The 12797-nt window shown below is 42.5% G+C and overlaps 1 protein-coding gene across 1 annotated transcript in view; it reads left to right on the top strand.

Moving 5' to 3' along the window:
- The window catches only part of lrp1bb (low density lipoprotein receptor-related protein 1Bb), a gene marked incomplete at its 5' end in the record, with an annotated part of 216928 nt that overhangs the window by 99039 nt on the left and 105092 nt on the right, over positions 1-12797 (top strand). The window contains 9 exons of the mRNA XM_079277460.1: positions 983-1175; positions 1302-1445; positions 2694-2930; positions 3237-3417; positions 7597-7816; positions 8424-8613; positions 9830-9952; positions 10274-10417; positions 12039-12164. Coding sequence (XP_079133586.1) covers positions 983-1175; positions 1302-1445; positions 2694-2930; positions 3237-3417; positions 7597-7816; positions 8424-8613; positions 9830-9952; positions 10274-10417; positions 12039-12164 — 1558 coding nt within the window. The remainder of the gene's footprint in view (positions 1-982; positions 1176-1301; positions 1446-2693; positions 2931-3236; positions 3418-7596; positions 7817-8423; positions 8614-9829; positions 9953-10273; positions 10418-12038; positions 12165-12797) is intronic.

Genomic DNA, 12797 nt, shown 5'->3' with positions numbered 1-12797 from the left:
CACTGATCTCTGTGAATTTGATTGTTTTTGCAATTGAGCTCATTTGCAAAGAATGGGGCCAATTTTGTGCCAAATTACCTCATTTGAATATGTGCATAGGAACGCCCTTTGCTGGTGCTTTGGGATTGCACGTTTTATGTTGTGTCTCTTTTGTGCAGTTATAGTTGTGTGCAAAAGCCACACAATCCTTTCATGAATTTGCCCCTGAGTTTTTTTTATTTGACCAATATTTGTACTTGAGAATTGCAATCTGAATTTCTTACTCAGTTCCCCCAAACGTGTCTCAATTCGTTCAAGTAAAAGTATAGACACCTATAAATGACACAATTATGTCCGGGATAGAGACTTCACTTGTATGTGGCTACACACTGCTTTTGAACAGTGTTGTAGAGAAGTAAGGATTACATAATGTCATTTAACTTCTCATCTGTTAACTACCACAGTCCTCCTTTTCTATTTCCCCTCCTCCCTCCCAGCCATTTACTGTAGGGAGAGATGCAAGTACAGTATACGCACACACCCTTTTAAGTAGTATGTGTGGAATTGCTTTGAAAGTAGAGTGGCAAGGCCAAATTACAGAGAGAGACGGTTGAGTGGTTTGTTTTTATATTTATTTATTTTATTCTGACACATGTTTCTTGTGCCCCTGAAGTAAAGGTGTGCCCCAGTGAGCTTCGGTGTACTTCCTGTGAACACAGCTCAGCCAGGCATGGCGCTTTGCGTGGGTGTCAACCTGCTAAATGTAGCATGGAGGCTGTGGTGTCAGGGCCAGGGGCCTCCCCATGGGGGGGGGTCCAGCTTTTGATTCCGTGTGGGCCGCCAAATGTACAGACCGCCCCGCCCCACTACCCTCATGCTTGCTGCATGATGGAATTAATGAAAAATACATTTTGTTGTTCTTTTCTCTTTTAGTTTTACTTATATTTGACTTCAAAATGTTAAACAAAACAAAACAAACACCATGGATCTTCTTGTTTTGCAGGTGTCATACATTTATGCATTAGCTGTGTTTGAGGACTACCTTTATGCTACCCAATCGGACCCCTCCAAAGGGAGTTACCCTGTGGAGCTGCTACGGATCCACAGGTTCAACATCACAGCGGAGAGCAGGACACTAGCCAGCCTGGGGAATACTCGAGGACTCCGTGTTTACCACAAACTCACCCAGCCAAAAGGTAAGGGAAGTTTTCCCCAGAACTTCCCCATCTTGTGACTCTGAAGCTGGAGTCTGTGTAAGTACAGAAAGAGGATGCTTCACTGGCTTGTAATGATTTCTCTGTCCTTCATGATTATGTCCACAGTCAAGAGTCAAGCATGTGAAATAGCTTCATACGGAAAACCGGGTGGATGTTCCCATATCTGCCTTCTGAGTGGCAGCTACAAGTCCAGAACCTGCCGCTGTCGTACTGGCTACAGCCTGGGCTCCGACGGCCAGTCCTGTAAAAGTCAGTACATATTTTGCCTTGGATTTAAATCGGTGCATCATTCTGTATTTTAGTACACATCTCTTCAAAAATGTCCATCCTTTTATTGGCAGTGCTTCCTGTTATTGATGAACACAAATCTTGACTCGTGCCTGAAAGAAAACGTTTCGCATCAGTGCTCTCTTTCATATTGACATGTGCCTCTAAAGGTCATGTGTCATATTCGAGCCGAGGGAGTGCCACACAGGCCTCGGCCATGGACTGACAGTGATAAAGACGACCGCTGGTGGACCCATTTGAAAGTGACGTTTCGCTATCGACCTGTCGCAAGCCTGATTGATTATTACCATAATGAGGATCTAAGTTTGTCTGCATTTGTTTGGCTGGTCTGATCAATTGCTGGACATTGTGAACTTGACAATAAAAGCAGAAGATCAAATTGATGACACAATCTGAGGGCCCACCACTCTTCGATCGGGGTAACGAAGCATTGCGAGGCTTGCCGTGACACATTTGATTTATTCCCCCCTCGTATATATGTTCTGATGACACCAGCTATCTTTCTCTTGCTTGCGCTTTCCGTCTCCCTAAGCATAATGAGATTCGGTGCTAAATGGTAGTGCTTCTTCATACAGCAGTCACCGTGGGGTTTGATATCTGGGTCTCTTGCAATGCTTAATTGTCTCCTGGATAGTTGGTCTCTCTCTCTCTCTCTCTCACAAAATGATGAATTTAAGTGAGGCATGTGTGGTCCTCACCCCCAGCATCCCGGTCTCCTGGGTAGGGGCTGAGAGCGAGGAGAGGTCTGCTTCCCTCACTGGAGGCCCTCTTTCATTTCTCCTCCTGCCTCTTCGGTGGATCCCAAAGGGTTGGAGAACACACAGCCCCCTGAGCGGCTGACGGGCCGCAGAGGAGCTGCCTCAGCTTTCTAGGCCTCTCTGTTTGCCTTTCTACACAGACGCCATGTTATTTTAGATCAGAAGCTGTGTTCACAGCCAAGGTAAGTATTGCCATTGTCTGTTTGCTCAAGCATTTTCCCCGTCCTACTGTCAAGGCAGCTTTGTAGCAGGACCATGATTGAAGGGGGAGAGTAAAGTCATTGGCACTGATTACTGGCACCATTAATGTGAATGTATGGCCCTGGCTCTGGCTCACATATAACAACAATGTGGCCGGTAAGAGGGTTTAATGCTGGGATCAGCATTGATGAATTAGACCAATTAATTGACAATAACAGTAAAAATGGGTCCCTCCTTTCTTGCCTTGCAGAGCCCAAAAACGATCTCTTCCTATTCTATGGCAAGGGGCGTCCCGGGGTCATCCGAGGCCTGGATATGAATATCAAGTCCAGCGATGAGCACGTCGTGCCAATCGAGGACCTGGTCAACCCTCGAGCAATCGACTACTACGCAGAAACAGGTCACATCTACTTTGCTGACACCACCAGTTTCCTCATTGGGCGACAGAAAATAGACGGAAATAGCAGAGAGACGATACTCAAAGATGGTGGGTCGAAATTACTTTTTTATACTTACTGCATCATTTTTCTAGAATTAATTAAACTGACAGTATGCAGTATTTTATATTAGTAATTATTTCCTGGCATTAATATAAGATGGAAGCCATTTCACACACTCAAAACACAGGTATACTTAAAATGTAGTATTCATGTATTGTACCTCATCTTTAAAAGACAAAAACTGTTTAAAAATCATTTATCAAACCAATCAAAGTCACAGTACTGCATAAAGAAAAAAGATTTAGAACACATTTGTTATTCTGTTAAATTCTCTGCTGCTGATTCTGTTGCAGAGCTTGACAATGTTGAAGGAATCTCAGTGGACTGGATTGGGAATAACTTGTATTGGACCAACGATGGCTACAGGAAGACAATCAGTGTTGCCAGACTGGAAGGAGCCTCCCAGACCAGGAAGACTCTGTTGGAAGGGAATATGTCACATCCCCGGGCCATCGTGGTCGACCCTCTTAACAGGTCAGGAAAAAAATGTTTTGTATGAAAGAGACACTTAAAAAATCCAACAGCCAACAGCTAGTAAAAGAGGTCAGTGATGGCCGAGGACTCAAAAATTCGGGGAGCACAGGATGAAAAGCAAGCCATGGCGTTGTGCTGTTTATCCTAATTGGCTACTTATCTCAACTTTCTTGTGTTCAACAAAAAAATCAGGCAGTAAAATAATGGCTAACAGTACTTTTTAAAAACCATCTCTGTGGGCTCTGGAAGGGAATGAACCTCGTGTGTGCATAATGTGTCACTAGAAGACTGTCAGACCAACAAGGGGTGATGGACTGCGTCCCGCCGGTATTCTTGCTACGGATCCGGCCCGGAGAGTTGGGGCAGCGAGGCCCGAGGGTGCACCAGCAGTGCAGAGCTCTGCATCTTCTCCCCAGCTGTGTTCTGAGCTTAACAGCGCGTCAGGGCGACTCTAACAAGCTTACTGTTGCGTTGGCTAATGCAAGTAAATCTGAAAATACAAGGACATTTTGACTCAGTTGAAAAGGCCTGAATAATATATACTTTTACGTGTGTGTTTTTTAAGGGAAATATACACACTTCCAAGATGCAGGTGAATTGGAAAGGAAAACTGATGTAAAGCGTCTTAGTTTGAGGCTTAGGAGCACTGACCAAGCTGCAGCATTTGATGCATTAGGGTGAGAATGTGTTGATACTGCTTATATCAGCAGCCGGCTCGAAGAAGGTTTTCAGGGTGTGTCGGGTGTAAAAGTGATTTAGCGTTGATTCTGCGTAATTAGTTGGTTCTGGTGTGTACACGTTTGCAAAACTAGAGCATGTATGTGTCAGTGTCTACGTGCTTTTAAAGAAAAATAGTAATGGGCATATTCTTGATAAATAGAAAAAAAAAAAGTAAAGTAAGAATATGCAGTGGCAGTTGTGTTTGTTTTTTCATCTTTTTTTTTTTTTCACTGGATCTGAAGTGGCAAACAGAAATCTTCTTTTGAACTCCTTCCTACGTTATTCTTACTGTGCCTTTTTGTAGATATAAATATCACTTTGCCTCAAATGTTAATCGTGGAGATCATCTGTTTTAGCAGACATCTGCTTGGACTGACAATCACATCATGTGTGTTTCCAAAGGAAACGTGTAAATATAAACCAGCATGGTTCAACTTAGAGAATATCTGCTGTTCTAACCAGTACCGGGTTGTGGGGTTTTTTTTTTGGGGGAGGGGGGGGGGTAAAAGAAAATGGTAGCTCATAAACCACATCTACCAGCTCGTTAACCAATTAACAAATTCCATAGCTGTTTCTCCTTAGTCTTCATAGATCATCTCCTTCGCATTCCTGTGCACATTTATACATGGAGGACATCAGCAGCAGAGATGGTATTTAACATATTGAGGAGATGCTGCAAAGCTAAAATTCATTGAGCGTCTTAAGGGATCTTAAGGATTAACACTTTAAGGCTTAAATCGTATTAACACAAACCAAATCCATAGCAGTCAGAGATTAGTTTTCAAGCCTCGAGGGGGTTGTTCCAAACATTTCGCCATACAACACACCAAACCAACACCCCAAACTTATTCATACTTGGTTTTGATTTGCATACCTTCCTCTTTGTACAAACATTTTTTCCACACCCAACTATGCAAGTCCACAATAACTATTACGTTTACTCTTTACCTCTGTTTCTAGTAACAATGAAATGACATCCAAATACATGTCACAGTGTCGCAGACTGCATATCCAAGGAAATGAAACACATTGATTTCAAAACTTAAAATCTGTACCTTTATCTTGTGTAAAGGATCAATTCAACTGTGGTGAGCACACAACCATACACTTGTGAGACTAATGAGACAACAGCATGCTGGTCTTGAGTCTTGAGTTTCAGCCCTGACAGATATGGCGTAGCAGCAGTGTTCGGGGTGGAGAATATTATGCCGCTTTTTTTTATGTAGAAGGGTGAATAACTTTTGCTCCGGCCCTCCCGCTGACAGCACAAATGATTAGAAAAGCTAGTTTTGGAGCCTCCGAGGGAGCATTCAGCCTAAACCCGACAGTCCTTTGATCTCTATCTGCTCTGCTGAAAGAGTCTCTTCAGGTAAAATGGATGCACCTCTCCAGCTGATTTCTCGACTGCATTCTCACTACCTTATTTTCTGCTCTGTTTGCCGCCTCAAGCCTGTGTTGACAAGATAAGGACTCCTAGTGTCAACTTAACAGTGTCATACCTCTCTATCCTTGCTACATTAGGAGTCTTTTACATGTATTCACATGACATGTCTAGGACATGTAGACACTCTCTGAACATAGAATAGCAGATTGCATTTCAAGGAAATGGGGCTGCAACTAACGATTTTCTTCATGATTGTTTAATCTACATTATATTTATTGATAAAATGTCCGATAAAATATCAGCAAATCCGGATATTCGGATTATTGTCACAGAGGAGTAAGAAAAGCATAAAATATTCCCATTTGAGAAGCTACCACATTTGAGGTTTTGCCATTTTTGCTGAAAAATAAATGAAACAACGAATCGATTGTGCTGATTGACTAATTGATTAATTGACTAATTACTGCAGCTCTACACGTGGAGATATGGAATAAATAGTATTCAATCGTATTCAACATTTATTATATTCAAAAGAATGGAAAATGTATTTACTTTCTTCTTTTCATGACAGTGCAAGTGCATGGTGTGTCCATCCGTCCATTTGACATGGTATCCATGCATGTCTGTGTGTACATAGGCATGTCTGAGTGTGAGTGTGTGTGTGCTGAATAATTCACACGATCGGAAAGATGACTTCAAGACAGAGAGTCTCCATTTACCTCAATATCCCATTCTGTTTCATCTGCCCTCAGCCAGCACTCTATCATTGATGAGAAACAGGGGGGGGGGGGGGGGGCACATGGCCCAGTCAGCAACACTCAAATGGAGCAAATGCCCTGAACATGGTTACTGGAGAACAGATCATGTCAAATCGTTGACCCAATCACGTTTCAAATACCACAAGCCCACTGAGAGTTGCAGTCTCGGCATACACAAGATGCATTGGAAACTTTTTTCTTTTTTTTCCGGGGGGGGGGGGGGGGGGGTATGAGACTCCTAACTTTGCCATGATGTGCAGTCAAGCAGCACTTTAACTTGATAAGCCTGAATCATTTCTTCAGCTACGATGCACTCTCTTTTGACTGCCAGGGATGTTTGATTGCTTGGTTTTTCTTATGGGAAATCTGGATCCCAGTTTATTTCCACTTCAGTGGGAACACTCTCATGATATTAGTTTTCTGAACTGATGGTTATGAAGTTGTATTTGGTACCGGTTGTGTTCTCTGTAATGTTCCCTGCATGAATCAAAGCAGCATGTGTGAGACTCACTGGGGAGCACAGTCATGCCTTCCCATGGGTGAACAGAACAGAACCCACGAGGCACGTTTCACTGCGATACCGAATACATCGTTTTGAGAGAAGCCTACAGAAACATGCTTTCACGTGTGTATGTTGATTGTAGGGGTGTAACGGTTCACACAACTCACGGTTGGGTTGGGTACGATACAGTGGAGCCACGGTTCGGTACAGTAGAAAACTATAAATGCCAGAGAAATGTACTTGATTTTAAAATATATTTATTCATTACAACTAACATCATGAAGTTATTCTTTGACTTTGAACAATGATGGAACTATACCTGAGTGACCCATCTTCTGGGGTGTCTTCTTAGCAACACATAAGCATACAAAACAAAAACTGCTCCTTAATGTCATGTAGTATTGTTAGTTACATCTTGCAAAAGTGATTTTTAATCTCAATGGGACTACCTGGTTAAATAAAGGTTTTACATTTTTTTTTTTTTTCAAACGTATTCGGTTCGTCATGCGTACCGAACCGTGAGCCTCGTACCGAACGGTTCAATACGCGTACCGTTACACCCCTAGTTGATTGATAAGAAAATCAAAGCAGGAGGAAGCTGATGAAGGGAGCAACAAGCACAACCATCCAACATCAGTGTGTCAGAAGCAAGGGCAGGGATGAATGAGGGGACAGCTGGAATGAACTGCCTTAGACTGAATGTGATCAATGTTCGGCTGGACGGGGGTGACTTATAGACCCAGTCTGAGCTAAAGCAGTGCTTTATTATGTCAGTTTATTGGTGCAATAATTGCGTGTATCCGTATGTATGACAGCTGGATGTACTGGACGGACTGGGAAGAGGATGAGGTCAACGACAGCATAGGGCGGATCGAGAAAGCCTGGATGGACGGATCCAACCGCCGCATTTTCGTCACCTCCAACATGCTGTGGCCCAACGGTCTGACTCTGGACCACAGCACCGGTACCATGTACTGGTGTGACGCCTACTATGATCACATCGAGAAGATTCATCTCAATGGGACTGGACGAATGGTGAGTGTCAACGTGTAAAGGTCACACGGAGTAGTTTAATGTTTCTGAAACCCATTAGCTGTGATTCTGGTAGACTTCAGGGTTAGGCTGCTTGTGAGATTTTAATTTGAGATCCCAACTGAAAAAAACATGCACGTTGAAAAGTGTTCATTTTATTGCATTAACACAACTTGGAAATGTTTTTAAACCTTAAAACAGTCAATGAACACAGAAAGCAGAAAACATATATTTTTTTAAGTGTTGTAAATGTCATATACATTAAGTGGCAGGGTCCAAAACAACTGCCAGCAAGACAGCCCGAAATTGCTGACTGCTCACTTCCACTGTAGTTGCACCGGCATTTTAAGCAAATTAGTTATTTGCGAATGCTATTTAAATCAATGCCAAGATTCCAGCAAACATTATTAGAAGCAGACAGCGGCGTGTGAATACATCTGTGCAAAGAAATTGAATCACATTCGTCGCGTACTGTGATCAAATATGTTCTAAGCCCATCTTCAAACAGCTAGAACCTTGTTTGAGATGATGGATTCTTTTGTTGCTAATGGCATCTTTCCGTAGTCCTCCTAATCTCTTGATTACAATGCATGTGTGCCTCATGTTCCAGGTGGTGTACAATGGAAAAGAGCTGAACCATCCGTTCGGAATCTCTCATTATCGTAATTTCATCTTTTGGACGGAGTACATGAACGCCTCGGTGTTCCAGCTGGACTTGACCACGGGCGACGTCACTCTGCTGCGGAGCGAGAGACCGCCACTATTTGGCTTACGTGTCTATGATGCACAGAGTCAGCAAGGTTGGCTGCTTTTCCATCATTTACTCCTCATCCAGTGCCGCTGGACCACAGCTTCCCCAACCACAGACAGTGTCACACTGAAGATAGAACCACTCTGTGCTGTGTGTCCAAGCATTTATATTCTCCATGCACACTCCATTAATGGAGAGCACTTAAGGTGAAATATACACTTGAGATTTCACAAGTGTGTCTATTGTTGTCCAACAACAGGCATGTTGTTTCGTGGTGCAAACCAGTGCTTTGATCAACAGTGACAGTGACTTTAAAATCACTTGGGGCTATTCTCTATGACCAAGGCTTGAAGGGGTCTGCTCAATTCTTTAGCAAATGATGACGGATTCATGCTGTTAGAAAGCTGAAAGAAAGATTGATCAGGAGTTGGATACGGGCACGAGAGCCATGTCTTCTGCTCTCCTATAGGCATGTAAGAACAGTTCTCAGACGCCCATATTCAGAATCAAGGGAGGTTGACGCTATTGCTCTCAATGTAAAGATATATACAATTGTACACAGTCCAGTGTTTTTTAGACTCATGACATGAGTTAGTTTCATTCTCAAGACAGTCTTTTTTTTCATTCAAGAACTTTAAAGCCATGGATTGAAAGTAAGAAAGTGCAATCTCAGGGATATACTGCAGAGGAATGGCTGGCTTCTGCATGCACAGCCTAGTTCACATCATACAGATCATTTGTTGCTGGACATTTCTCCATTGTACATGTCGCTGAATATATTAATTGGCTGTGCAGTCTTCTGAGTATTAGTGATTGGCTCATAACAAACCAAAAGCTTTATCTCATTGGCTCAGGCACTGCCTTTGGCTGTGTGTTAAATGAAAGTGACAAAGGTGTCTTACGCCTTAACTTTACATGTGACGGTATTTTTTTCCCCTCTTTGTCCAGAAAGACAAATTATTCCTCCGAGAAAGATAAAAATGTCTAATGTCCCTCACCTATAGTGTTCCCAATATTTCACTTGGCATGTGGTTATAAATCACGTGGCATACACCTCACATGCCTCTACAAGACAGGAGATGAGCTTTGTCTCAATGAGATGATTTATTTGTGCGCGGTTTGAAGTGACCCCTGAACCTCTGCTGTTCACTGTGCGAAGTGAAAGTAGAGGAAACAACAACAGGAATCTGTGGCACTTAAGGAGGGGCTTTGGAAAACGGAGCTTTAAATGAGAAAGACACCTTATTTGGGATCTATTCCTCCAGGTGACAACGCATGCAGTGTGAATTATGGGGGCTGCGGTACCCTCTGCCTTGCCATCCCAGGAGGCAGAGTATGTGCCTGCGCTGACAACCAGCTTCTGGAGAAGAACAATGTCACCTGTGCAGGTAGGAGGACATAATGAATCAGGCCTGAGATCGTCCTGTAGCAGTATACTGTAATCCTGGCTTCATCCTATGGGACACATATCAAACAATAACCTCGTCTTTTTTACATGCAAATCAGCTAATAAAAGAATAAATACGGGTGGGAAATGATCCCAGTGGGTTTCCATACATGTAAGCCAACTCCCAGTTGTTACGCATGGGGTCATGAGGCATTATTAACATGTTTTATGTGCTATTATAGCGATGCCAATAACTACCCCTAAACACATACGTCATCGGAAGTCTCTGGTTGATTTCTTGTCTCACCACTATTCCTCGCAGAAGCCTCCAGCGGTGGCTCGGAGCCGCAGAGATGCAAAAGCGACGAGTTCCAGTGCCACAATCAGCGCTGCATACGGGCCCTGTGGAAGTGTGACGGAGATGACGACTGTCTGGATGGAAGTGATGAGGAGAGCCACAGCTGCTGTGAGGATGTTACAATCTGTCTGTGCTACAGGCACTACATGCAAACACACACTCGCATTGCATGTACAGATACTGCTGATACACGTTGGTGTACTTACATGCATAACCATGCACCGAGCAAGAAAAACACATGCTTTTTTAAGGCCGATTCTCTCCTGCCGTCATCTCCTATGTTCTTAAATGTCACGTAAGTGAGGGGGACAAGTGTTCCTCCTCCACACTGCTGTCTCCCCTTTTGGTCTTGCGGGAGCTGTTTTGCTCTTTAACGAATCAGTCGGATAAACACCATGTTAAACGCTTGGATAATGGTTCTTTTTTTTTTTTTTTTCTGGAGGCAAAACACCATTTTCTAATCCTCTGCCAGTATTATTATAATTTAAAAATCAATTATCTCATCTCCTGGGATATCATGTACTTTTACAAGTGACTTGGTTTTATTTTACCGCGTATGGAGTCTTGCTGAGAATTCATCGGGCCAAATTTGTACTTTAAGATTGATGAATGTGCGTGTCAGCTGTATAACGGGAATATTTTGAAATAGTAATTGCAAATGCTCTACTGCATTTTGATCAGTCTCTCACTGTTATAAGTCAACCTCTCACAACCTCTTCTTTAATGCTGGGACTCTATTGGTGGAAATGTTGCCTGTGTCAAGACACGAGATGATAACTAAAGTCATTTGACCGAAACACTGGTCTCAGGGTAGCACACGCTTGCGGCACCTGGCATTTCCGAAACCAGGTTATCTCAAAATCAAAAGGTACTTCATCATTTACACACAGCAGTGTCGCAATATCTACACATCAATTGGCTCAATTTGATTTATGGGTGGTGAGGCTTAATGAATTTGAATGCTCAAACGTGTAATTAAAGTTAAATGACTTATGATTTCAAAGAAAATGGAGAGCTTGGTTGGTCGTTAGTTATTATGTGAAAGTGGCTTTGAATAAAACTAAAATCAAGGCACTAAGGCAAGGCAAGTTTATTTGTACAGCACATTTCAACAACAAGGTAATTCAAAGTGCTTCACATAAAACCATTAAAAGCATCAAAACACAAGGCAAAAGAAAAGGAGATTTAAAAACAATTAAGAATATTCATTAAAACATTAAAAAACAGTGCAAGAAATAAAATGCAGTAGTAAAATGCAGAAAATTGATTAATATACGAATTGAATGTGGTTCAATTGAAGGCAACAGCAAACAGAAAAGTCTTCAATCTTGATTTAAATGAGCTGAGGGTCTTTAGTACACTAAAGCAGTGTAACAAATATACTTAAGACCACTGTCAAAATGTTATGGAGATGTCAATACTCTGCCAAGGAGAAACATAAGAGAGATTCCCTTTTATGGTTCCTTACATGGCTTGCTGGTCTGTCAGTGCAAGATTAGTTTAGCTGTAGACTGAACGAAGTCCCACTAAGCAGCTCTGAATACAATCTGTGTGAACGTGGAAGTGTTTCCCCCGTTAGAACTCAGAGAGATCAGGGCTGGAGAATGTATAAAGCTTTAATGTTAAGAAAAACACAACAGTTCTGCTACCTTTATACACATGTATTACATTTAATGTGGGAGTTGCAAGGTCACTGACTGAGTTATGTTGCTGTCTGGTCTCTTTGCAGACAATCACACGTGTCCTGTCGATCAGTTCAAATGCAGCAACAATCGCTGCATTCCCAAACGATGGCTCTGCGACGGAACGAATGACTGTGGTAACAGCGAGGACGAGGCAAACACCACATGCTCAGGTGTGTACTCTACCACTCTGTGTGTTTGTCTTAGAGTCAGTGTAGCGTTGGCTGTAATTTCAGTGTTTTACAACCATATCACATGCATATGAAAGAAAATCATTTTCAATTTCAGCATTTTGGCAAGATCTGTCTTCATTTCCAATCTATTTACACCGCTGTGTGCCGTAAAACAGACATCACTTGTTCTGTGAATCAACGCTGAAGTGCAATTTTCTGAAATGGTATCAGAACAACATATTGTGGTTCCAGGATTGGCTTGTTGCCCAGTTAATTGATGTACTTTTGTAACTGGTTGAGTACTACATTTCTATCCAGCTTACGTAGACTGAGAGATTCAAAGCTCAAACAGCCCTTTCCTCTGTACAGTAAGGATGAAGATGTTCTTCTCCCACATCTTTTGATAATCTCGCGCTTTATTCATCAAATTCTTGACCAATGTTGGTCAAGGCCGCTATCGCCATAATGCCTCGCTGCTCCCTCGTGGCTTCAGTACAGTGTCAAAGGGTTGTAGCACCTACGAGAGGCGTCAGGAACACTTACAGTATATCACATCCCTCCCATGCTCTCAATGCTGCTTCTCAGAAGCTTTTTATCCTTAGAGAATCAATCTATGAACATTAGCCAGAGGAT

This window comes from Melanostigma gelatinosum, assembly GCF_949748355.1.
Source record: "Melanostigma gelatinosum genome assembly, chromosome: 10".
Taxonomy (NCBI): Eukaryota; Metazoa; Chordata; class Actinopteri; order Perciformes; family Zoarcidae; genus Melanostigma; species Melanostigma gelatinosum.
The sequence above is the reverse complement of the archived record's forward strand: the minus strand, read 5'-3'. Positions and strand labels throughout refer to the sequence as shown.